General features: G+C 35.7%; 1 protein-coding gene and 2 pseudogenes across 2 annotated transcripts; 1 reads left to right on the top strand and 2 right to left on the bottom strand.

The window, feature by feature from the left end:
- The first annotated feature begins 8,658 nt into the window (after positions 1 to 8,658).
- On the top strand, positions 8,659 to 9,575 carry LOC114298807 (bifunctional protein FolD 4, chloroplastic pseudogene; annotated as a pseudogene). Its single transcript, XR_014365870.1, has one exon. The product of XR_014365870.1 is annotated as a bifunctional protein FolD 4, chloroplastic pseudogene (transcript).
- A 3,456-nt stretch (positions 9,576 to 13,031) lies between these two features.
- On the bottom strand, positions 13,032 to 13,607 carry LOC114269684 (F-box protein At5g07610-like). The gene has a single exon (XM_028211047.2). It carries the CDS (start codon positions 13,605 to 13,607, stop codon positions 13,032 to 13,034), a length of 576 nt encoding a protein of 191 aa, XP_028066848.2.
- Positions 13,608 to 20,379: 6,772 nt separating this feature from the next.
- Positions 20,380 to 20,808, bottom strand: LOC145823657 (coniferyl alcohol acyltransferase pseudogene; annotated as a pseudogene).
- Between the last annotated feature and the right edge of the window lie 5,567 nt (positions 20,809 to 26,375).

Raw genomic sequence — 26,375 nt, 5'->3', positions numbered from 1 at the left:
TTAGTCGCTGAAAGTGAAGTTTTTTGGCTACAAAAAAAAATTAGTAGCTAAAAACTGAGTATTGGCGACTAAAATTCAGTTTAGTAGCCAAAAGGGGTCGTTTTTGGCGACTAAAAATAGGTTTAGTCGCCAAAAGGTGTGTTTTTAGGCGCAACATTTTTTTTTAGCGACTGCAAAATTAATTAGTAGCCTAAAATTGTAGAATTGGCGACTAAATAATGGATTTAGTCGCCAAAAGTGAGATAAATTTTTTTTTAATAAATAATTTATTTTTTACATAAATTATATTTGAATATATATAATTATATTTATATATATTTTGTTGTATTAATATTGGTGAAAGTAATATATAAATAATATAAGTTGCAATTATATTCATGTGATGGTTGAGTGGCATAGTGGGGTGGCGTGTGTTGTTAAGGTTTGGAGCTTGGAGGTTGCAGGTTCGAAGCCTGGGAGCTGCTGAGGCACAATGGGTATTTTTTTTTTTTTTTTTGAAAAATGCTTTTGGCGACAAAATACTATGGTCGCCAAAAAGAGTGACAATTGCCGACGAAAACTTTAGTCGCCAATTGTATAAATAATATTAAAAAAAAAACACTATTGGCGACTAAAACTTTAGTCGCTAAATGTATAAATTCACAAATGGAATCGACTATTGGCGACTAAAACTTTAGTCGCTGAAGACCTGTATATTGCCGACTAACTAATCTTTAGTCGCCAAAGGTATTGCCGACCATGTATTGGCGACCACAACGGCGACTAAAATATTTAGTCGGGAAAAGTGAAAATTCTACATTTGGCGACTAAAAGAGGACTTTTGGCGACTAAAAATTTAGTCGCCAAAAGTGTTTTTTCTTGTAGTGTTGGTTCTTGTCAAAATCGAGCAAATTAAAACAACAGGGACCAAATTGACACATTGTGTAAACTACAGGGACGAAATTGACACATTGTGTATACTTTCCGTCCACTAAACTTAACAAATGTTATTTATTGGACTAAAATGACGCAATCTGTTATATTAAGGGAAAAAATAGAGCAAATTAAAATAGCATGGACCAAATTGACATATCGTGTAAATTATAGGGACCATTTGCATAATTTATCCTAATTTTAATTATTTTTTGGACAAATTTCTTTCCTTCAAATTGAAAGATCTTATTACTATTTTAGATGGGTTATTCATGTGCCGTGTTATTAAAAATCAAAACAATAGATAGCCAAACATTTTTCATAATTGACCGCTTAGTACGCCAATGTGTTACAATTATTCATTCGGATACCAGTCATAATGCTACTAAAGTATTTAAACAAATATTATTCTAGTAAATGAACAGCAATTTCGATGGAATTTCTCAAAACTGTTAATAGAGTCTTAATTGTTGAATTTGTTCACTACATACAAAATAAACAACTATATTAAATTAGAAATAGTTCTACCTGAATTAATGCAGTTTAAATGAAAAATAAATTAAAATGTGCATATTTTACTAAAATGATCACATAAAGTAGAACATGGGGTAATATTAGGCTTGGTTTGGCATCTAATTATGAAGTCATTTTTATTTATTTATTTTTTTTTATTTTTTGTCTTTAGTATTTTTTTCAAATTTTTTTAACATATTTTTTTAAAAAAATGTACATTTTTTTATATATAAAAATGATCACATAAAATAAAATAGGGTAAGTATTAGGCCACCTGTATGAGGTTCATATCTTTTGACAATTAAGATCTGACTTGCCATATAATTAAAAAGTCATATATTATTTTATTTATTTTTATTTTTTTTGTCTTTATTGAAATTTTTTAAATTTATTTTTAATTTAAATTTTTTTGAACGTTTTTAGTCCATCTAATTGAGTATAACTTTTTTTGAAGTTTATATATATATATAAAGACAGTGACAACATTTTATGGGAAATTACTGATTAGAGACGGAATATGAAAGAATCAGATTCGTGCGTTAGATTTGGAGAAACAATTTTATATGTAAGATAAATTGATAAAGAGAGGGAGAGAGAGCAAAATGAATAACTCTGTATATTTCTGTGTGTTATTACAAGAAGATTGACACTCTCTTTATAGAGAGGAGATGACAGCATAGGATGCTAAGTTAGGCACCGAAAGCAAGAAACATTACATATTATATAATATAAATGACAACTAGCTATGCTTTACTTTACAGCTTTTCTGTACACTAATAATACTAACAGCCCCCCTCAAACTCAAGGAGGATAGGTACTAGCCAACTTGAGTTTGGAGAGAGTAACAAAACAGGAAAATAGGATAGAAGACACTGTATGATCGTGTCGAACCGTTGGTGAAGACACTGTATGGTTGTGTCAGATCGTTGTAGAAGGCACTGTGTGGTCGTGTCGGACCGTTATAGAAGCTAACCGGAATCAATGTCGGGACAGTTTACGGGGTCATGTCGGACCGTTATAGGAGCTAACCGGAATCATTGTCGGGACAGTTTACGGGGTCATGCCGGACCGATGTAGAAGCTGACCGGAATCAATGTCGGGACAGTTTACGGGGTCATGCCGGACCGTTGTAGAAGCTGACCGGAATCAATGTCGGGACATTTTACGGGGTCATGCCGGACCGATGTAGAAGACACTGTGTGGTCGTGTTAGACCGTTGTTGAAGACAGTTTATGGGGTCATGTTGGACCGTTGTAGAAGCTTGTGGTGGTGCACCGAGGGGGCGACTTAGGGAGTGCGCCATGGGGTGACTTGAACATGATACTGTGTATAACCCCCCCTCAAACTCAAATAGGTGTGAAGATAGAAACCTATTTGAGGTTGAAACAAAGGGATTGATAAAGTGGAGTAAATCATCGCAACACAGAGTAGAGATGTAAAAAAAAAAAAAAACGTAAAACAAAATGAAGGTAAGATGGGTGTTTTTTTTTTTTTTTTTTGTTTGTTTGTTTGTTTGTTTGTTTTTTTTTTTTTTTTTTTTTTTTTTGGTGTTAAGAATAATAAAAATAATAATAATAATAATAATAATAAAATGTATTAATGGAGAAAGTATGTGCGCTGGTGGGTGGAATAAATTAAGGCAAATGATGGATATAACTAAAGTGGGCCTGGTGGGTGGAATATATTGGTGGAAAGATATTATAATAAAAATATATATATATATTAAAAGAAAAGAAAAGTGGGAAAGAACGTGGGTACGGTTGGTAAGTGGGAAATATGAGTGTAGTGAGTATTGGATATAATAATAATAATAATAAAAAAAAAGAAAAAGGTAGACCACTTGGGTCATGAACAATGTTCTTTAAACAATCTTTGGCTGTTTGTGAATCAGCATCCTCATTGTGAGGCCAGACCTCAAGGAACTCCCAAAAATAGTCTTTCCAGTCTGTAGAAAGCAATTCACCAGCTGCTAAAAGTAGTGGGGTACCAGACCACTTGGCCTGAAGAGCCATGTGCACGTTCTTGGGACGATGACTCTCCACAGAGACCAAATGCCCAGAAAGGCTCAGAAATCCAACGAAAACGAACAGAACCCAACACCCAGATCTAAAATGGGTCCACATTCTTGAAACCTAATTGAGTTTAAACTTGCTGGGCTGATCAGATCAGAGTATCGCCAGTGATTCACAAAAGGGTTCTTGTACAGAGATCTATGGCTTCGGTGAACCGAAGGATTACATTGGCGACAGGAAGTCGGAGAACATGGTCGGCATGCTCGAGTTTGGACGTCTGTCACGCCTTCGCGCACGAGCGCTTCGACGAGGACGTCGAAGCCCTTTCTGGGTTCGCCGGCGGCGAATCTGGAGACGAATGGTTCGGCGGCGGCGGGGGTGGTGGTTTTGGGGTTGGAGAGGACATTGAAGATGTGGAGAGGGCGGCGGTCGGATGGAGATGCCAGGGCTACCAGCGGTGGCCGCCATGTTTGACAAGCAGCAGAGAGGAAATGGAGCTTCTGTAGGGTTCTGGCAGAGAGAGAGAAAGAGAGGGAGGGAAGGCATGGTACAGCCATTGATGTGCCTGGACCTGAAGTTCATCGATTGGCTGCTATGGCTGGAAAATATAAGGTATATTTAGTGATGGGTGTGATAGAGATGACAGCGGAATAGGTTGAGCTCCGGCGGGCGGCCAAGGCGAGGTTGCCGCCCGCCGGTGAAGCGAAAAATACTAAGTGCTTAACCTTGGCTCTGATACCATGTAAGATAAATTGATAAAGAGAGGGAGAGAGAGCAAAATGAATAACTCTGTATATTTCTGTGTGTTATTACAAGAAGATTGACACTCTCTTTATAGAGAGGAGATGACAGCATAGGATGCTAAGTTAGGCACCGAAAGCAAGAAACATTACATATTATATAATATAAATGACAACTAGCTATGCTTTACTTTACAGCTTTTCTGTACACTAATAATACTAACATTATAAATATTCATTGGTAGGGGGAGGATTTTGTTTTTAATGCAAAAAATATACATAAATTTGTATTTTTTTGATGTATCAGTAAGTGGTAAAATATTTATTTCACCTCAATATGTTTTGAAAGAAATTAATAGACAGAAAAAGAGCAAAACATATAAGCAAATAAGTTTGATCAATAAGATTAGTTCATAAATTTTCTTAAAATTAAGATTATGACCTATTTTGGAAGTATATTAAAACCTAATTTTTGGTTTCAAGAAATTAAAAAATTAAATTTTAATCAGTTAACAAAATAAGCCTATATTATAATACACAAATTTTAAGATCACGAGTAGTGCTACCGACTCCCAATGAGCCGACCCCCACTGACAACCCCAACCCCAGTGAAGTGTCGGCTCCCCATTAACTGAAAACAAAAAAAACAAAAAAAATAATTTTTTTCTTCCAATCAGAGAAGACCCAGTACCCCACTGCGGGTCCAAACGCATTTTCCTAAGATCACCAAGTGTAATGATGACACTATCCAATGAATAATTTGATTTTGATATAGAGACCACAACCTGATTGGATTAGTAGAAGCATAGTCAATATCCAAATCTATCGCCAGCTGTTCTTCGGCAATTGCGAACAATGTTGATCTCCTTACAGAGATTCTCATACGCGTTCCTCCCAAATCCTTACTCAGATTCAACTCTGTTTTCAAGAATTGGCTCAATCTCATCTCCAACTCTAACTTTGCATTCAACCACGCCCTCAGAAATCGCAATTCCTCCATCTCTGGCTTATATTTCACATCCCTCGATTCTTGCTCTGCAAAGAACCAAGTGAAGTCTGTCTCGCTTCAAGGCCATCAAAATCTTCCAACACTTGACTTCCTCGACCACGGTGCTGGATCAGAATTTCCAATCAGGATTCAAAGCTCTTGCAATGGATTACTATTGTGTGATTGTGTTCAACTTGTTTGGGATTGTAATAGAACCGTTGTTGATCGTATTACAATGAGTTACATTGTTTGTAATCTGACTACGCAAAAATACAAACTACTTCCTCAACCTTGTGGATGTTTTTGGGGATCATATGGTTGCTTAGCTTTTGATCCTTCGAAATCACCGCACTACAAAGTTTTGTTGGTATTTAATAGTACTAATAAATTTGAAATTTACTCTTCGGAGAGTTTGTCTTGGAAACAGTTTGATTTCACTGACGCAGAAAGTTTTTCAGGAGGAGTTTATTGGTTTCCATGATAGTTTTCTTGTTTTGTAATCTGGTTGATGTTAAAAAAATATTAAAAAATAATAATAAAATAAAAAATAAATAGAGGTTTGAATGGTTGTATGTTGACATCCTAGAAAATTAAACATACATGAGGTTTGAATGGATGTATGTTGTCTTTATTTTTTTTTTTGCCTCCTTTCTCTGTAGTCAAATAGATCATCCAATATGTGGTTGGTTATAATCATGGATGTTCAATTTTAAATTTACTGATTTTGTCAAGAGAAGTGAGCAAACAATTGAGGATCTTAAAAGGACGTAGAAAAGACAAGGGAACATGACATAATATATTGCAATTTATTCTGAGAATTTGATAAAGAATAGTGAATAAACTTGCTTCAGAGGTTCTCAGCCAAACTGTTTTCTGAAACAAAACAACATAGGAGAAGAACTAAGATCTGTTGTACGGCATATCTAGTCGCTAAAATCACAAATGGTCAAGCATTCATAAATCCACAACTCTAATCTTAAAAGAAAATTCTATAGTGAAAAGCTTGTCAAAAGGTTTGATCCACAAAATAATACCAGTTCAAGAATTAGAACACAACTCAGAGAGATTGACATCCTTCTTTGCTTTGAATCTTCAATTGCTGCTATAGTTGTTTTCTTTGCCAAACTAAACTCATTATGCACTTTCATTTTTTTATTTTTCACATGGTATTGAAGACATTATTATCAACATTGGATAGAAAAATTTAGTAGGGGAACTCTTCATGGAAACCAATTAAACCTTCATCAAAATAAGCACGTGATTAGCTATCCATCAACTAATTTAGGCGAGTGTTGCCTAAGAGTGTAATCTTACCTTGAGAATGCCATTATCATGAGACAAAAAATTAATCAATAAATTGAAAAAATAGTTGAAAATCCAAATTCCATTTCAATACATAGATGATATTTGTTTTAGTCACACAAAACAATAATATATCATATATTATTATGTGATCAAATGATGAGATATTTCATTTATCATTAGGACATGTTTAACATGGCTTGAGCGCGAAATTAGCTAACAAATCTTGTTGATTATATCAACAAATCATATGCCACTTGTACCTGGCAAAAACTTAGATTGAGAGGGAAAATCGAACTTTTGAAAAATGACACATTCATCAAAGGAAGTCTTCAGTTGAAGGCAAGTCCCCAATCAGCAGTTCAATCTCAAAGAACACGATCACCCTATCGTTCAACAAGTGCATCGCTTTTTACCATAATCTTTGAAATTCCAAGCCCTAGCTGTCATCAAGGCTTCTTTAATGGCGAGAGCTTCCAACACTCTGCATGAAGCCTCCGATATCAAAGGAATAGGAAATATTATCAAGCCTACACACGTAAGACGACACACTTTTCTTCTTTCGCAACAATTCTCAAACCTGGTTTATATCCAGCCTTATCAGTTGCAGTGTAAAGTATTCAATTTCATAATGGGTAGACAAGGAGAACACAATCCACACACCAACAAGTGTACTTCCTGACCATTCTCATTCTGTCTCTGGCAAATCTTTGCCTCCAAATTATTTTTTATATTTAATTATTAATAAAAATGAGTTCATATTTCTAATTTTATTTCCCTAATAGGGGCTCATATATAGAGCAACACAAGTGACCAACAATGTATCCAAGGCCAACCTAAAAGAGAATATAAACATCAATTGAATGACAGTAGCATTAGTACCACCAAAACTCTAATCAATACTCCTCCACAAGAGGTAAATTAGATAATAGAATTCTAAACACGGTATTATGTTAAATAATGAAGAAGATGATAGCATTGAGATAAAGGAAGAACATGCTCTACCATTACTATGATGATAGGCTTGCAAAAAGGGGATATGCTTCAACAAGTACAATGCACTCACTTGCTCAAACAGGGGATAGACTTTCAATGAATTGATAAGCACTTGCACTAGCATATTTGTAATAAGTTGATTCATGACTTGGCGGAAAATCACAAAGCACCTTCAACCTTTTGCAGTTCTGATTACACAAAATAACTTTGCCTAGAATAGCCAACACCAATGTGAAATCTTTTTCCTTCACTCCCTTCTGAATACCCAGTACAGAAAATTTAAACAACGTGAATTTAAATTTATCAACCATATTCTCGAATAGATAGGATGGTTCTAAGATTGACCCAATACTTCACAATCTAAGCACAATTGTCCATATGCATCTCAAATTTTTTTAAATCCCATAGCAGAGGGTTGATAAATCTAAAGAACAATCAAATGGCCACCGCATTCTCCAAAATATCGAGTCCCAGAAACAATTTCAGGGTTTGGAGGCATTGGAGTTCCTGTTAGCCTCTCTGCATCAACATCAAATTGAATGTGAAAGTACTTGCGACTCATCCAATGAATTGCTCCAATCCAAAACACCCTTTCCCATAAGGAGCGACCCGAACCTGGTGGTGCAGCAACACAGATGTGTTTCCAAGACGCATTCTCCGAAGAGTAGATATCAATTAAGTAAAAGCATCCATCAGAAGACTCGGCGCTAGAGTAACTTACCAACACGACTTTGTAGAGAGGTGGTTTTGAAGTATCAAAAGCTAAGTAAGCACCAAACGCACGATGATACGATAATAAGGTGGTGCGATCATGATAGGGAATTAGCCTGGATTTCTGGGTGGTTGGGTTACAAACATTGAAACCCTTTGTTACATTGAACCACAACAGCGACCTTTGCAAGAGTGCTTAATCCTGGACCCGTCTCCAAAACCATCAAGGAAGGACACTGTGGGAACTCTTCGGCTGTGAAGCGAGACGCACTGGAGTTGTTGGTTGATTGATTGTGTTAAAACCTACCATCACCTACTCCACCTACTACACCTACCACCACCTACTACCACCTATTACACACCTACCACTACCACCTACTACCACCTACTCCACTACATCTCCTATATAAGGAGCCCCTCACCATTTGTAATCAATAACATATATCAATCAATAATACATACAATTTATTCTCTCTCTATCAATTTCTTTTACATGGTATCAGAGTTATAAGATTTAGGCCTATATTTCTTTCTCACCGGCGGGCAGTCGGCCGGCAACCTTGCCTTCACTGCCCGCTGGAGTTTTCTACACATACCTTCACTCCGCTGCATCTTCAACTCTCTCTCTCTGTATTGAAATTCAGGGAGAAAGACACACACACACACACAGAACCTGTAAAACCCTAGTTTCTCAGCATAGGGCTGACAGTCCAATTCCTCAAAATGGCGTCGGTGATTTTCGCGGACTGTTCATCTTCTACCGCGGCGGCGACTCGGTTTCTGCCCCTGAGTCGACTCAGCGTCCTTCACTCTCACTGGTCGATGCCCTTCAAGTTTTCACCTTCGAATCATAGCCTCCTGAGAACCATCGTCGCCAACGGTCACTCCTCTTCTTCTCCCTCTGTTCTCACTGCTGTCATGGGATCTGCCACCTCTGCAATGATCATTGATGGAAAATCAATTGCAAAGCAAATCAGAGATGAGATAACTGCTGAAATATCAAGGATGAAGGATGCTATTGGTGTTGTTCCAGGATTAGCAGTTATCCTAGTTGGTGATAGGAAGGACTCTGCAACTTATGTACGCAACAAGAAAAAAGCTTGTGAATCTGTGGGGATCAATTCCTATGAAGCGCATTTGCCTGAAGACTCCACAGAACAGGAAGTGCTTAAGTATATCTCAGGCTTCAATGATGAGCCCTCAGTACATGGCATTCTTGTTCAGTTACCTCTGCCTTCCCATATGAATGAGCAGAAAATCTTAAATGCTGTTTCAATTGAGAAAGATGTGGATGGTTTCCACCCACTGAACATTGGCCATAGCAGCAGGCAACTCACACCAGTCCTCTCTGCAACGCACATGGGGGCACCCACTGAATCTCTCTCTCTCTCTTCCTTTTAATTAAGTGTTTGAATACCCTACACACCACCTCCCCCCACATGGGTTGGTTCCCACTTTTCTTCATCAATATGTTCACACTCTCTTCCACTTTCTTTTCTTTTCTTTTTCTCATCACCCACGAGACTACTCACATGAACCACCCACTCTCTCTTACAATAATTTATCAATTTTCCCACCCAACACCTCATCATAATTTATTCTATCTATATTTTAATATGTAAACATATACATATATATAAATTGAATTCCATTTCTTTTTTTTTTTTTCTCTTTCCTCATAAAAACTAAAATCATCCAAGATTGATTTCTCTGCTGTCTAGGAAGGTGAGATAAATTGGTGTTAGGTATTTCAGGTTTTGAAGGCTTGCTCACTATACACACTTTGCTGGAAGCAAAATTTCTGAATCTGTAAATCTCTCTCTCTCTCTACTCAAGGACATCCACCGGGTCACCCACTCATTTCTTTATTTTTTTCTTTTACTTCCTTGACCACCACTCACCCATGTGACCCACGATGCTCAGATTCTCCAACCTATATTGTTTCTTTTCATTACACTCTTGTTCCCCACTTTCTTTATTTTATATATATATATATATATATATCTCTTTTTATTATATTATATTAAAAAAAAATAAAAAATCATCATCTCTCCTCCGTTTGATTTCAAACTCCATTATTTTTATTTATTTTCTCCAAACCACTTTCCTTATTTCCCCCATCTTTCATTTTTTGATTTCACATATATTTTTATTATTTCTTTCTTTATTTTTCTTTCACATTATTTTTAATCTTTTTCCAATTCCATTCATACCATATAGCTTTGCACACCAAATCATATTTTATTCATCTCAGGGATCAACCCCGATCACAATTTTACACAAAAAAAAAAAAAAAAAACAACAACAACAACAACAAACCACCACACAACACCAAAAGCTTTGTTTTCTTTTCTGCAGCCGGCCACCAATCGACCTCACTTCTTCGCCTATTCCGCCGGTCTTTTCTTCTTGCCTCCGTCCTGGGCGGTCCTTGACGGTGTTGCCTCCGTGTTTCCCACTCCACTGGGCACGATCACTCCACCCTGCTCCTCCACTACAGCATATGGCGGACCTCCAAATCGGAACATCACGGTGGCCTTCCGCTTCAGCTCCTTATTTTCCGCCTTTAGCACACTTATCTCTGCTCGCGCATCCTTATACATGCGTTGGAGCAGAGCCAGTTGGGCGTTTAACTGCTGCACCTCATTTGTCCTACTCTGCAGCCGGTGCGACAGGTTTGTGACCGCCGTCATGGTCTCCACACATGACTTCAAAGTATACTGATTGGCCTCAATATCCGTTTGCACCGCCATTTTTTGCTCCATCGACCGCATCGAAAAGTTCAACGGAGCAAAACCAGAGGCGCTTGGTTGAGGTTCACTGGCCACCGCACCAGTTATCTCTCTTGTTGACTCGTTGAGGTCGGGAAAGAGAGGGAGCAGACCACGGGACGAAGAGGCCATATTCTGGGTAGCTGAACGGGAAGCCGAGGCCATGTTATTGGTTGCTGAGTGTTTCAGAGAAGGGTTGGTTACAGAGTGTTTACAGAGTGTTTCAAGATTTGCAGCTCTTAGCGACAAGCTCTCAGAGAACGAAGAGGTTTCAACTGGTTTGTTATGCTTCCAAGCCTCAGCCTCCGCTTCGGTTTATAAAGACCATGATGAAGAGGCAGACACGCGCATCATGCGCCTCTCGGTGCTCGCCGACAATTTGGGCGCGCCTTTTGATGGAACGTCTTTTGATGGCACGACTTTTTATGGATTGGGCACGCCTTTTGATGGCACGCCTTTTGAAAGATTGGGCACACCTTTTGAGGGTGCGACTTTTTAGGGGTCCGACAAGACTCTGTAAACTGTCCCGACATTGATTCCGGTTAGCTCCTTCATGGGTCCGACAAGACTCTGTAAACTGTCCCGACATTGATTTCGGTTAGTTTCTACAAGGGTCCAGCAAGACTCCGTAAACTGTCACAACAACTGTCACCACATTGTCTGCTACAACGGTCCGACATGACCCCATAAACTGTCTTCTACATCGGTCCAACACGAGCCAGTGTCTTCTACATCAGTCTGCCATAAACATACAGTCTTCTACAACGGTCTGACACGACCATACAGTGTCTCCTATCCATTTTTTATTTTTCAGATTATTTTCTTGTTTTGTTACTCTCTTCAAACTCAAGTTGGTTAGTTCCTATCCCCTTTGAGTTTGCGGGGGGCTGTTAAAACCTACCATCACCTACTCCACCTACTACACCTACCACCACCTACTACCACCTATTGCACATTGTGATTGGGAAGGTGGAGAAATTTTCTAGTTTGAACTCAGAGAAATTCTTGCAAAAACTAAAGAAATTCTCTAGAAATTCAGAGAAAATCTCTAGATTAGAATCCAGAGAATTTCTCTAGATTTCCCAGAAATTCTCTGGAAAGTCCAAAGAAATTCTCTGAATCAAATGTTCTTTGGATCAATGTTGAGGGACCTTAGACATTATGAAAATATTAAATGTCCTTTATGCTATAAAATCTTAATACCATGGATCCTTTAAAAAAAAAAAAAAAAAGAAAAAAAAAATCCCCATCTAGATCAATATTCACATGGAAAACAAAGAAATACATCCAAGTTACTAACAGTGGGCAGATGATCAATGTGAACTGGCCATTATTTTTGGGATTCTACTACTGTGTTTGGATATTATTGTACTCGTTGACAAAAAAAGAAAAAAATTTTAAAATAAAAAAATAAAGAGAGAAGAAGTTTTGTTTGTCATAACTTAAAAAAATCAAAAAGTCAAAAAGTCAATATCCTATTCAAGTCACATTATCTTATTCAAGTCACATTACCTCTCTACCACATCACTTCATCAAACCCAACCCATACCCAACCCGTATTTCATAAAAGGTCAAAAAGTGCACTTATTTAGATCATCCCAAACCACCAAGTTAACTATGGCCGAGAGATCTTCTTCCAATTATTTTTAAATAATCTTCTATTCCACTCGAACAATAAAAACTATTAATTTCACCCAACTACACAATGAGTCTGGGGAAATCAAACCCATGAAGCCAGCTGACTTGAACTTATGCTATCAAGCGAAATTCCATGAATATTAATTGAGTTAATGTATTGCATTGGTCAACAAAGGCCTCACATATTGAGCAACACAAGTGAACTATGTACCAATAATGTATATGAAAGCAACTTAAAAGAGAACATAAACATCAATAGAATGACAGTAAGCATTGGATACCAAAACAATACTCAAATAAGTACTTCAATAGAGGTAAATTAGATATAATATAGAATTTTGAAGAGAGTATTATGTTAAATAATCATGAAGAGATTATAAAAGTCGGATAAAGAAAGAAATAGGCTTCTTCAAGCACCACCAACTACAAAAAAGCACAGTTGTTTTCATCAAGCAGAACGTGCTTGGTCTGAAATAGGAGATAGGCTTTCAATGAATTGGTAACCATAAGCATAACCGTCATAAGGTGATTGATGATTTGGCGGAAAATCACGAACCACCTTCCATCTTTTGCAGCTCTTATTACATAAAATGACTCTGCCAGGAGTAGCCAACACAAATGTGAAATAAATTTTTTTTGCTCCCTTCAAAACACACAACACAGAAAATGCATATGATGCATATCCATCAGCCAACTCAGGGAATACAGATCTCAAGGGTCTAAGATTGACTTGGTACTTCACAACCCAATTGTAGCCGTTCCTATCCATAGCCATCTGAAGAATTTTGAATCCCAAAGCAGAGGGGCGATTATTCTGAACAAGAAAGAAATGGCCACCGCATTCTAGAAAATACCGAACCTTAGTATGCGAAAATCTTTTGGTGATTGGATTCATTGGAATTTCTATTAGTTTCTCTGCCTCAATGTCAAATTGAAAGTGAACGTTCTTATAATTCACCCAATGAATTGCTCCATTCCAGAAGACCCCTTTCACAAAAGTGAAATGGGTTGCAGCGACAGGCATGTTAGTGTAGCTATGTAATTAGTTGTAAAGTAAACTATAATTATTGTTAAAGTAAATCTTTCATTATGTTGTTCCCTTAGTGCACACTTTTGTGCTTTCTTCTTTCGGTCATCTCCCTTCTATAAATGAGAGTACCCTTCCCATTGTAAACTATATACACTGAACATATCAATATATTTCATTCCTTCTCTCTCTCTCTCTCTCTACCAAACTATTGTTACATGGTATCAGAGCAGAGTTCCTTTTCTTCGTGTTCTTAGTCCCGTACACAGTGGCACTACAGAACTGCTTCTGAACCATTGTATCTTCCTACCAACCTGCTCGGAATTTCCTCACGATTCTAGCGGCACCACCCACGTCACCAGAAACACCTTCACGCACCATAACGTGCCACTTCCGTGTTCGGCGCGTCTTTGCTTCCGCCGCCACTCTCATACATGCTTTTACACGCCTTCCGTTGCGTGCTCACGTCATCATCTGACGTCAGCCCTACCATTTTCTTGCGCCGCGCCTGCTGCTATGCACTGCGTGTACGCCGTATTGCTATTGTACGCCCGCGTGCGCCATTCTGCTCCCTTGCGTCGTGAATGCGCCGTTTTGCTATTGTGCGTCGCCTGCCGTTCCTACTATTGTGCACCGCTCCTCTGACTGCTATTGTGTGCCGTTGACATCATTCGGTCCTCTGCTGACGTCGTCATCTCTTGACAGTAGCCCCTTTCCTAGCTATTTTCGACCTTTCGAACTCACTGGTACTCTCTGTTTTACCAAATTTTGCTCATACAGGCTTCTTCCTATTTATTTAGTCCTACTCCATTTTTATTATGGATCGCCATGATGCCTTCTATCTAATTTTTGTTCTACTTAATGGTTCCAATTATGTACTATGGGCCCAAGCCATGTCTTCCTTCCTCAAAGGACGAAAACTTTGGTGTATTATCATCGGGGATGTGACCAAACTGGTAAAAGCGGACGCTGAACTTACTGCCACATATGAAGACCGACTCAAAGATTGGGACAGTAAGAACTACAAGTTCATTACTTGGCTTCGGAATACCTCTGTTCCCTTTATTAGTCTTCAGTTTGGCCGTTTTCAACTTGACTCTGTTCCCAATCCTGCTAAAGCCATTTGGGATTTTTTAGGAGATCGATACCAGACTACCGGTCTTGCCTATGTAACAATAGTTTGGTAGAGAGAGAGAGAGAGAGAGAGAGAGAGAGAGAGAGAAAAGGAATGCAATATTTTGATATGTTCAGTGTATATAGTTTACAATAGGAAGAGTACTCTCCCTTATAGAAGGGAGAGGACTGAAAGAAGAAAGCACAAAAGTGTGCACTAAGGGAACAACATAATGAAAACTTTACTTTATTAATAATTACAGTTTACTTTACAACTAATTACACAGCTACACTAACATCCCCCCGCAAACTCAAGGAGGGTAATCATCAACCAACTTGAGTTTGGAAACAAGATCACTGAAGCGACCAGGAGGATGAGCCTTAATTTCAATTTCTAGCAATCTTTCTTCCTTCTTCTTGTATGTGTGTGTTTGAGGTGTAAAGATTTTTCCTTGAGGTAAAACGATTTACAATGTATATAATGGATGTAGTGAGAAATTTAGTAGGTGTATGTTTAACAAATATCCTTTCCATTTTAGCCTTTTCACTCAAAGAAAATTGAATATTTTTAGGAGTAGTTTAAGGTGTCATTTGGTAATAGTTACAGTTTATTATTTTTTGTTTATAAAAAATATTAAACATATTTATGTTTATTTTGGATAAAAATGAAAACAAAAAACATGTTTGGTATACAATTATTTAAAAACAAGTGAAATTGAGAGTTGCGGGAAGTAATTGTCGACGATTGGAGATAGTGGCCGGAGGTGGTTGTTGGTCAGTGGAGGTAGTGGCGGAAATTGTTGTCACCCATAAGAGGCAGTTGGCGTTATTGGCCACAAGAAGTGTTGGTCAAAAGTATTGTCAATGGTTGAAGATAGTAGCGGTTGGCCGCCTAAAGTGATTGTCAAGAAAAGGTAGTGGTGAAAGGTAAATTACCATCAGTGAGAGATGGTTGGTAGCAATGGCAGTTGGTTAGCAGTTGAGAGAGGTTGTGGTTGAAGGTAATTGGCGGAGAAGTTCATTGGTGATAATAGCTGATAGCGATGAGTAAGGATGGCAACATGGTGGGTTTAGAGCGAATTTGTCATCTTCCACCCCCAACCTATATCATATGCGCCCGCTGGGAGGGGGGGCGAGAGTGGAGCAAGGACATGTAATTTTTTTTGTTTTAAAAATAAAGAAATAATAAAAATTAAAGGTAATATAGTATATTATAAATAATAATTTATAATTAATGAGAGTTAAAGATGTAAAATAATAAATAAATTTGTGAATGAATATTAAGTATAGTATTTTAATATTTTAGTTTTATTATATGAAAAAAAATTAAATTATATATATAAATATATTTAAAAAATAAAATTGAGGCAAGGACAGGATAGATCGGGATGGAAGAGTAATGAGTGGATGTCGGAAAGAGTAGGAGAAAAAAGAAGAAAAAATGAAAAGAAAAATTAAATAGAAAGCAAAACCTACATTTTTGTATGAAAATAGAAACTAAGCGAGTTTTTATTTACAGTTTTCAAAAATTTTGTAAATATAAATAGAAAATAATAAATATAATCAAATAGGCCATTAGGATTGACCTTTTCAGTAGTTTTTTCGTTAATTTTTTTTTTGTCAATTTTAGTGAATTTAAAAAAAAATAATTTTTTTTTTAGATTTATAGAATTACTCAATAACAAAATAAAAAATAATAATAAATAAATTTTGAAAAAAAATCTACTATGGACGGATTTTTGAAAAAAAAAATACAATAAGGTCCACAAAATTTGACAAAACTTCTCTTTTAGTAAAACTAAATGGATCGAAACTAATGCGTGTAAAAATATAAAAATAAACAACATAAATTGTATATTTTCGTGTAAAGAATATGACATCATTTTTCATCCATATAACTAACAAATTATTAATGAAAAATGAACTCGATGTTATGTGAATTAAAATCTCAAGAAACTGAAGTAATTATATCAAATTTGTGAAACTTCGGCCTCGTTTGGGAACATGTTATTTTAGTAATTTTTTTACTTTTTGGCAAAAATATGAGGTAAAAAAAAACTAGTATGTTTGGGGTGACTTTTTGATTTTTTACGAAAAGATGTGCAAAAAGTAGAGAGAAAAGAGAATCTTTGACTTTTTGATATGGATTATAGACTTTTTGATTTTTTTAGTAACTTTTTGACTTTTTGGCTAAAATGTTAACTTGCCAAACGAAGCCTTACTATATTTTTTTCATATTTCGAAGTTCAGTATAATTTATCTAATTTATTTTGAAATAAAAATTATATATATGTATATATATCAAATTTTTTTTTTTAATCTGCGAAAGTTTGTTGTCAGTGATTAGATTAGTAGTACCTATAAGAGTTAGCCTTTTCAGCTTTTGCAAAGTACTAAGTGTTTTGTCTCCTTATTTCTTTAAAGAGAGTTGAAATTATGACCTCCTCTCAAAAACTTAAGTCTTAAAAAAGTTAAAATGATCAACTAAATTAGGCTTAATTGATTTGTTAGCGTTGCAACTTAGCAAAAAGTAGTGACAGGAAGTATAATTATAATTATAAGGCTTATCCTACCAATGATGAAGGAGCTACGGGAAGTTATGATTATTAGACTTGCAATTTGCTTGAAAATGACATCCATGATATATTGGAGGAAGGGTGTAATGTTATAATGCTTTGAATGTATTGAGGTGTTTTGAGTTAGAATTTCTCTAAAAATTTTTTGGAGTATTGAAAATATATGTGATTAGTCTTGTTTTAAGTGCTAACCTAATTGGAATGTTTAACTTTGACAATAATACAACTTCTTCCTAAGCTATTTATACCTTCTCATTATCTAATAAAAATTGATTTGCTTGCTGCTCAAAAAAAAGGAAAAACAGAAAAAGCAGACTCTCAAGTATTGATTAGAAAGTGGACAAACAAAACAAGTGATTAAAGTTAGGTACGAATGCATAAATATATACTTAAATGCAAAATAATTTATGAACAAAATTTTTATACAAAATACTCCATCATAATGATATGTTAATGAAAAATATTTAAATTATAAGTCATAATAAAATGGGTTTAAATTTAAAAAGAAACTAGAATAAAGGGAAACATCTTTCTTTTAAAAAAAATTAAATTAGTGCACCTTAGGAATGGCAACGGGGCGGGGCGGAGCCGGGGACTACACTCCCGGTCCCCGATCCCCGAAAGTTATATATGCCCCGTCCCCGTCCCCGATCCCCAACGGGGACTCATAGACCGGCCCCATCCCCGCCCCCGATCGGGGATCGGGGATCCCCGACCCCGAAAAATCCCCGGATTTTTTTTTTTTTGATCTATAAAAATCTGTAAACATGCCAATTAACCTGTAGCATACAAAACCTGTAGCATACAAAATATATTTTGAGACAATATATTTTGATATATTCTTTTGACTAAAATATATTTGAGACAATGAAGACAATGCCATACAAAACCTGTAGCATTGCCAATTAACATGGATTAAAATAACCTGTAGCATGCCAATTAACCTATAGTATGCCATACAAAATCTGTAAACATGAATTAAAATACATCCTGTAACATTGCCAATTAAAAAAATTCTGTAGCAGTGCCAATTAAAAATACATCCTGCAGCATCATACACAACCCACACACAAAACATTGAGAAAATTCAGCAGTCCAATTAAAAAATACATCCTGTAGTAGTGTCATAACAGTGTCATCACAGTGCCATACAAAACTCATAAAATAGCATCCTGTTTCTCCAAGAAAATTCAGCAGCCCACACACAAAAAAATTCAACAAGTAGCAAAGAGAATAATTAATCCCAAGCACAACCCGCAAGGGATAGGTTACCCAAAAATTGAAATTAAAAATAAAAAAAAATATCCATTACAACATAAAAAATCAAATCCGTTTCTCTAATATCCATACAAACCACACAATAACTTCCATCATCTCCTTCAACTTGAATTCCTGTTAAAAAAGTGTTGAACAAACTTGATTAGTTAGAGATATTATGAAAGGAAACATATTTCATTATGCCACTTAGATTGTTTAGTTTAGTGCAGTGCAGTGAGAAGTTTGTCAGTGCCCATGTTGCTTTAAACACCCTTTATATTTTCAAATCAAGAGGTAGTCTGTACTTATTGGAGAGCTCATAAGCTTTGAAATTCAATTTATTTTCTTTAAAAGCAGGTATCTAAACTGAACCACTAAAGCATGCAACAGAACTAACTGTTGTAAATAAATAAATAAAAATACACAACTTTTGCTTCAAGAGTTGCAGATTTTATTTATATTTTCTTTTCAATTACAAGCCAATAGCCTTGACTCTGTTGTGTGAAACAAATGATGTGAAATGCTCTAACTTTTGCAACTTTTACTCAAATTTGAAATTAAATTAGATGAGAAAAAATAGTAAAGGGTTAGAAATGCTCTAAATTTTTTTTAGATTTAGATGTCAAGAATAAATTTGAGCCTTATAATGATGGTTTCAAATAACTTGCAAAAATAGTGATGTGAAATCCTACCACAAAAATTCTACTTGTACAACAATTACAAGTCTCATACTTCTATTAAATCCTCTACTTTAAAGTTGTCAATCTATCTTCAATAAGATATCTTTTTATAATTTTATAAAATTCAATCCCAAATCCATTAATTTGAAATTCACTCATCCAAAGGGAGCCTTAATCTCAATTTTCTGTAAGGTTTTGTTAATGTAATACCACTTTCCCTACAATACACTGCACATACATGCCAATTTCGGAAAGCACATTATCTTCATTTCAAAGCCACTTTCTCATGCTCCCAATTACTTTATTTAATTCTCCCAATATACCAAAACAAATAAATAAATAAATAAAAATAAAAATAAAAAAACTAATATACAGATCAACAGATCAACATATATATATATATATATTATATCAGATCAACAGATCAACAAGATATACATGAATCAGAGCAAAAAAAAAAACTAATCTTGACCAATAAACAGATCTATAGATAAAATAGATAGATCTATAAATTTCGAAGGAAAAAAAAAATAGGGGTTAAACCCTAGAACGAAATCCCTAGAGAGAGAGAGAAAGAGAGATACCTAAACAGTGAGAGCAGCGACGGTGAGGGAGGTCGGCGATGACGGAGTAGCGGTGGTGAGGGAGAGAAAGTAGCAGCAGTGAGGGAGCGACGGAGGAACGGCAGAGTGAGGTGGTAAGGGAGGATCGGTGGCGACGGAGGATCGCCGGTGAGGAGAGAGGCGCGGCGGTGAGAGAAAGAGAGAGGGGGAGACCAAACCAGTGGTGGCGAGCAAGAGAGAGAGAGGAGTCGCGCCGTGTGAGTGAGAGGAGAGGCTGTGTGTGTTTGAAACCCTAGACAAACACAAGCATATATATGTATATGCAGGGACAAAACTGTAATTTCACCTCGGGGATTAAGCGGGGCCGGACAAAACTGTAATTTCACCTCGGGGATTAAGCGGGGCCGGGCCGGGCCGGGTCCGGGTCTGAAACACCTATCCCCGTTCCCGGCCCGGATATCATTGGGGATGAACTTTTGAATACCATCCTCGTCCCCACAAGTGTATTTTTCGGTGAATAACCACTTAATTCGGGGTTGGGAGGTCGGGTCACCGTCGGGTCGGTTTCAGATTGCCATCCCTAGTGCACCTGAATACAGAGCACCCCTTGATTTTTAAAAGGAACAAACTTTCCATGGACAGAGTCATATGGGTGATGAAGATCGACATTTTTGAGCTCCACATCGGCGTAAGCGTGGATGAAATCAACCCCACAGTTGTTGCACAACACTTTGGGCTCACCAAGGCCGTTCTCCACCACCTCTCCGGCAAAGGCATAGAATGAGATAAGCGCTTGAGCCAAGGCTTTCTTGAGGATCGCCACGCGGCTATCTTCGTTTGCTTTGATTTTTATGGGCTCTTTCTTGTAACAGAAGAAAACGCCTACATCCAGGGGAGGGAGAAGCAAATCTAGGTTTGACATAGGCAACCAGTGTTCCTGCTTTGGTAACACTGCTGCCACCACCTCTCTTCGCTTTACTACCACCATAAATCCGCCATTCAAACCCATAGTTTAGTAGCTATGGAGAGAGAGAGAGACAGAGAGAGAGAGAGAGAGAGAGAGAGAGATGACTGTTAAGATTATGAGGCTTATGGGCATGTAGAAGATGAATTATATAAAGGGCTGATGCATAAGACTTCCTTGGTCTTAGCTACAGTTTACTGTGGCAATCACTACAGCAAATAAAAAATTTTAATAACCAAATTTTTTTTAATGTCTCGGACGACTATTTGAATGGCCTATGTCACCTTTGTCAATCGTGGTTATCATTCTTATCAATCGCAATTGTCATCTTTGTCTATCGATTTGTCAATCGGCAATTCGTCCGAATAATCGACATCCTCCCAGATGACCAGTCGGATGACCAGCATGATGAAATATTTATCTGTCACAGAAATCACATGCAAGATAGAGAGGCAAAATAAAATTCAAAACAAATATGAACGTGATATTTTTTCCGTTTCAAATTCAAATGGAAAAGTGGCAAATGGATCATATTACAACTAAATCAAAATCATGACGATTAAACTGACACTACCGTTATTAATTTTTTAAATCTTTTTCTTGATCACTAGTTAGCAGCAAGACCCATTGCTTATTCATGCACGAAATCAGCATACATAGAATCCTCAACATGATGAAGTAGCTCCTCCATCGCTTTCACCAATAACAATATATTTTAATTTCTTGATTTTAAAGATGGATTATTCACTACAACAAAACTAACTATTTACGACATTATGTTTATGGCCTGCATTAAACACATGTCAGAGTTAGTACATTCTATGACGTTTTTTTTGTGTGCAAGCCGTTAATGTTTTGTCAATAACAACATATATACCATATAAGTCGTTAATTCATATATTTATGACATGCAAAAATATGTCATAAAAAATGTATGTTTTTACGACTTACAAAAATATGTCATAAAATATTTGTACTTAAGACGACATACATTTCATGTTATAAAATATTATAACTTTACACGACATGCTAATAAATGTCGTGAAAACTTGTACAAAAAACAAAAATGCAATTTGATTTTTTTATGGCATGCAAAAGTATGCTGTAAAAAATTTATATTTTCACGACATACAAAAATATGTTTTAAAATATTTGCACTTAAGACAACATACATTTCATGTTGTAAAATATTAAATTTTATATTTTTTTGAATTTAGTGATTTTTTTAGAAAATAAAAAAATATTTTTCCTTCTAAGTATATGTAAATTATTTGAATTTAAAAAGTAAAAAAAAAAATTATCTAAAAACTTATGCCACACTCCCTCTCATTCACACCTGTTTTTGGCCCAAACCGTCTCATTATCTAGAGAAATTATATTTTAATTATAAATAATAAAAAAAAAATTCTAGATGTTCTTAAATATTTATAAATTTTTAGTAGATATGATAATTCCCCCCCCCCAAAAAAACTAGATATTCTAGTTATAATAATACAAAAATAATTTATAAACTTATACTCAAATCTTTTTTTCTAAAATTTTCTACTCCAAATTTTTTTTATTTATTAATATTGTTAAAATTACACATTCTTTGCATCCCAGATTTTTTTTTTCAATTAATATTGTCATTTTTTTTAACAGATTTATTACAATCTGTTAGCTCACACATTTTTTTTGTTGTTGTTGTATATATGCGTCTCTCTTCTCTCTCTCTCTCTCTCTCTCTCTCTCTCTCTCTCTCTCTCTCTCTTCATCAACTTCTCACACAAACACACAAGCACCTCCAGCGACCACCACCAGCCACTGCCCCTCCGATGATGTTAGTTACACGAGCACCAATCGATTGATTCTGAGCTTGATTCTAATTCCGAGTTTGGAGTTCGATTTTGATTCTGAGCTCCTTCCGCGGATTTGATTTTATTTGTGAGTTTCTAACTTATTATGTTTCCATTTGATTTTCTTCTAGGAACCCCACAATTTCCACAGTGAAAGAGCTTTCATGATTATCATATAGATAAAATTTTAAAAAAAAAAGAAAAAGAAAACAAAAAAAAAAAGAAGGGAGAATATAAGCCCAAAATTAGTCTATTTAAAATCCAAAAGAGTTGCTATTTTGTGCCCAAGTTGGTTGGGAGGGTATAGTCACTTTCATTATCATGTTTATCTTAGCTTCGAAGAAAGTACACCCCTCATCTCTTAAACCCAATCCACAATGAATGGTTTCTGTCCTTCTAATGAAAATTTGCATGATGTTTAAAGGTTGTGTTTAGTTTGGCTTCAAAAGCATCCTTGCTCTATGCTGCATTTCATTCAGTGAGTTGACACCTATGCTCTCAGCATCCCCGTGGCAATTCAAATTTGCCGCAACTTTAAGTAAATGTTGGACAAGACCTGTTACTTTGTCGTCCCAGCTCTAAATGGGCAACTTGTCTTTAGATCCCTTCCTGTGTTTACCATACATTCCTTCAAACTGTTGAGACTTGGTAGCAGCTTTGTGAAGTACAGAGTCGGGAAGTCCTGAAATGATAAGAACTGGAATTTCATTTTAAAGGAGTGAAGTTGCTAAAGCTTACATAGCAGGCAACCATTAAAACAAAATAAATTAGATTTATAATTAGCAGAATGCCCTGCTGACAAAAAAATATTTAGACAACATTGCTCCTGCCATAGTCATGATTCATTGCAAACTTTACTAAATATTTGAAATCACCCCGAAATTTTCAAAGGCTTTTTCTGTTCTGTTCTTTTTTTTTTCCCCAAAGTATAAGTTATTTATTTATTTATTTTTTTGATAAATAAAATGTTTATGTTATTAGATTCTTATATTGAAAAATATTCATTCAGTACTCACAAATACAGTTAATATGCATGATTGATGCCCATGAAATATAAACAGGTTTACTATATATTATATTTTGTTCCAAATGTTTCTAATTACTGCTGTACATGTCTTCATGTGACTTCAATGACAACAAAAAGTTGGTGTCCTGATATCTTTGTTTTCTCCCCTATAATAGAAGACACTAGGAAGATGAATGACTTAATTGAATTACCCAAGTGCTAAGTGGTTGTTGGCCAATTTATTATCGGCTTAATGGCTCTGCACATGATGCAACAACTGGATGATAACATCATATATCCTTTTCTGTACGAACACTACACAAGTAATAAGTCCATTAGAGGCGGCCTCCAATGAAGAAGTAACCCATAAATGTTCTTTTGTTGGCTACGGGTCCAATGATACCTTTTTCCTTTTCATCTGTCTCTGTTTTATTGTTATGTGAACATTATAGCCATTTAGATTAATGATATTTCTGGAAATTTGAAGAAGTAACCCGAAAATTGCTATTTGAACAAGAATGGTGTGGTAATGCAATTCTCGCAATTATAAATAAAAAAAAAGAAGCATTTTGACTTCCCATGAATATATATAATGAGACATATGTATGATTTTTTGGTATATAAATTTTGTTTGTATGGCACTTCACTTCTCATATTATAAAGCACCATGCTATTTGAATTGTGATGTGCCTAGTTTTAATTCTTTGCAACCTAGGAGATGTAGATGTGTCTGCATAAACCAGTATGTCTACTGTTTCACTCATTTTGGAAATCCATATTGATACATTCTTAATTTTGTAATCTTTTGGCAACTAAAGAAAATCTTAAAGATATGAACACGTTGAATGGAGTAGAATTGAAATTGTGTAGAGGCTTGACTTTGATGAATTTTTAAAAATAGTTCTCTACCTTGTTGTCTTTTCTCCAATCAGACAGTTTTTATTTTTTTATTTTTTTTTTATTTCTGTTTTAAACCCTTAGTTAATCACTTCGGAAGAACGAATTTTAAACCAATTTTATTTCTGTCTTCATGTCTTCACGGGTATGCTCTGTTAAAAACAACATAGATAAAGCATCAATCGAATGAATTGGGGCAACGATTACACTAAATCTCCTCGAATCAAGTCCATTTCTCTCTCTCTAATGCTCAATACGCTTATTAGCACTACAAGGAAAAGCAGTTTTGGCGACTAAAAACCAAATTTTCGTCGCTGAAAGTAGCACAATTGGCGACTAAAATGGAATTAGTAGCCAAAAGTGAAGACTTTTGGCGACTAAAAGAGTTTAGTAGCCAAATGTATAGTTATTGGTGACTAAAAACAGATTTAGTCGCCAAATGTATAGGTTTTAGCGACGAAAGGTTTTTTAGTAGCCAAAAGTGACAGTTTTTGGCAACTAAAATAATTTAGTAGCCAAAAGTATAGGTTTTGGCGACTAAAAAACAGTTTGGTCGCCGATTCTACGTGTTTTGGCGACTAAAAACAGTTTGGTCGCTGAAAGTGAAGCTTTTTGGCTACTAAAAAAAATTTAGTAGCTAAAAACAGACAATTGGCGACTAAAGTTTAGTTTAGTAGCCAAAAGAGGACGTTTTTGGAGACTGAAAACAAGTTTAGTCACCAAAAATGCTACTTTCAGTCGGAACTTATTTTTTTAGCGACTAAAAAATATTTTAGTAGCCCAAAATTACATTATTGGCGACTAAATATATTATTTAGTCGCCAAAAGTGGCTTCAATTTTTTTTTAGTAAATAATTTATTTTTTACATAAATTATATTGCATAAAAATAATTATATTTATATATATAGTTTTATATTAATACGGGTCAATATAGTATATAAATAATATATATTGCATATATATTCATGTGATGTTGTAGTGGTATAGTGGAAGGAGTGTGTTGCTAAAGGTTTAGAAGGTTGGTAGTTTTAATCTCAGAAAAAGCAAAAAAGTTAGCTTTTTTTTTTTTTTTTTTTTTCCACCGAACAACCTTTGGCGACTAAACTATTGGTCGCCAAAAGTATTTGTTTTGGCGACTAAACAGTTTGGTCGGTGTTCCATCAACTATTGGCGACTAAAAGATTAGTCGCCTAATGTATAATTTTAAACAATGGAATTGAGTATTGGCGACCAAAACTTTGGTCGCTAAAGACCTGTCTTTTTGTCGACTAAAACCTTTTTAGTCGCCAAAACCTTCTGCGACAGTTTATTCGCGACAAAACCGGCGACTAAAAAATTTAGTTGGGGAAGGTAAAAAGGCGACTTTTGGCGACTAAAAATTTAGTCGCCAAAGGTGATTTTTCTTGTAGTGTGGGTTTTCACTTCTCATAAGGGTTTTACTTAGTTTGTTCATCTTAGTTTGTTGTTAGATTTTGTTTGTTCATCTTTAGTTTGTTGTTTTATTTTCTTTGTTCATCTTAATCAAGAAATCAATATTTTGGTGACAATTTTTGGCTAATATTTGGGTTAGACAGTTTTGGCCAATATTTTGTGTTTGTGTTTCTATCTTCTTCTTCTTTTTTGTTTTTTTATGTTTTGTTTTGTTTTTGTTTTTGTTTTTGTTTTGTTTTGTTTTTTTTTTTTTGTGTTTCTAAGGGTTTGTATCAAGAAATCTGATGGCCTTCAAATTGCTGTCAATAAGACAATCTGTCACTAGCTACTGATTACCTTTGATAAATGTGACACATGATGTACAATTTTGTGTAGATATTAAAATGTAGAACAATAAAATAGCAGGAGAGATCAATCCAATATGCATCGTAAGACCAAAGGA

The sequence above is a fragment of the Camellia sinensis genome, chromosome 4, assembly GCF_055761805.1.
Source record: "Camellia sinensis isolate YWXY chromosome 4, ASM5576180v1, whole genome shotgun sequence".
Classification (NCBI taxonomy): Eukaryota; Viridiplantae; Streptophyta; class Magnoliopsida; order Ericales; family Theaceae; genus Camellia; species Camellia sinensis.
The sequence above is the reverse complement of the archived record's forward strand: the minus strand, read 5'-3'. Positions and strand labels throughout refer to the sequence as shown.

Bases quoted from the DNA above. Each gene is read 5' to 3' on its own strand.
- LOC114269684 (XM_028211047.2), bottom strand. From the start codon at position 13,607: ATGCCTGTCGCTGCAACCCATTTCACTTTTGTGAAAGGGGTCTTCTGG.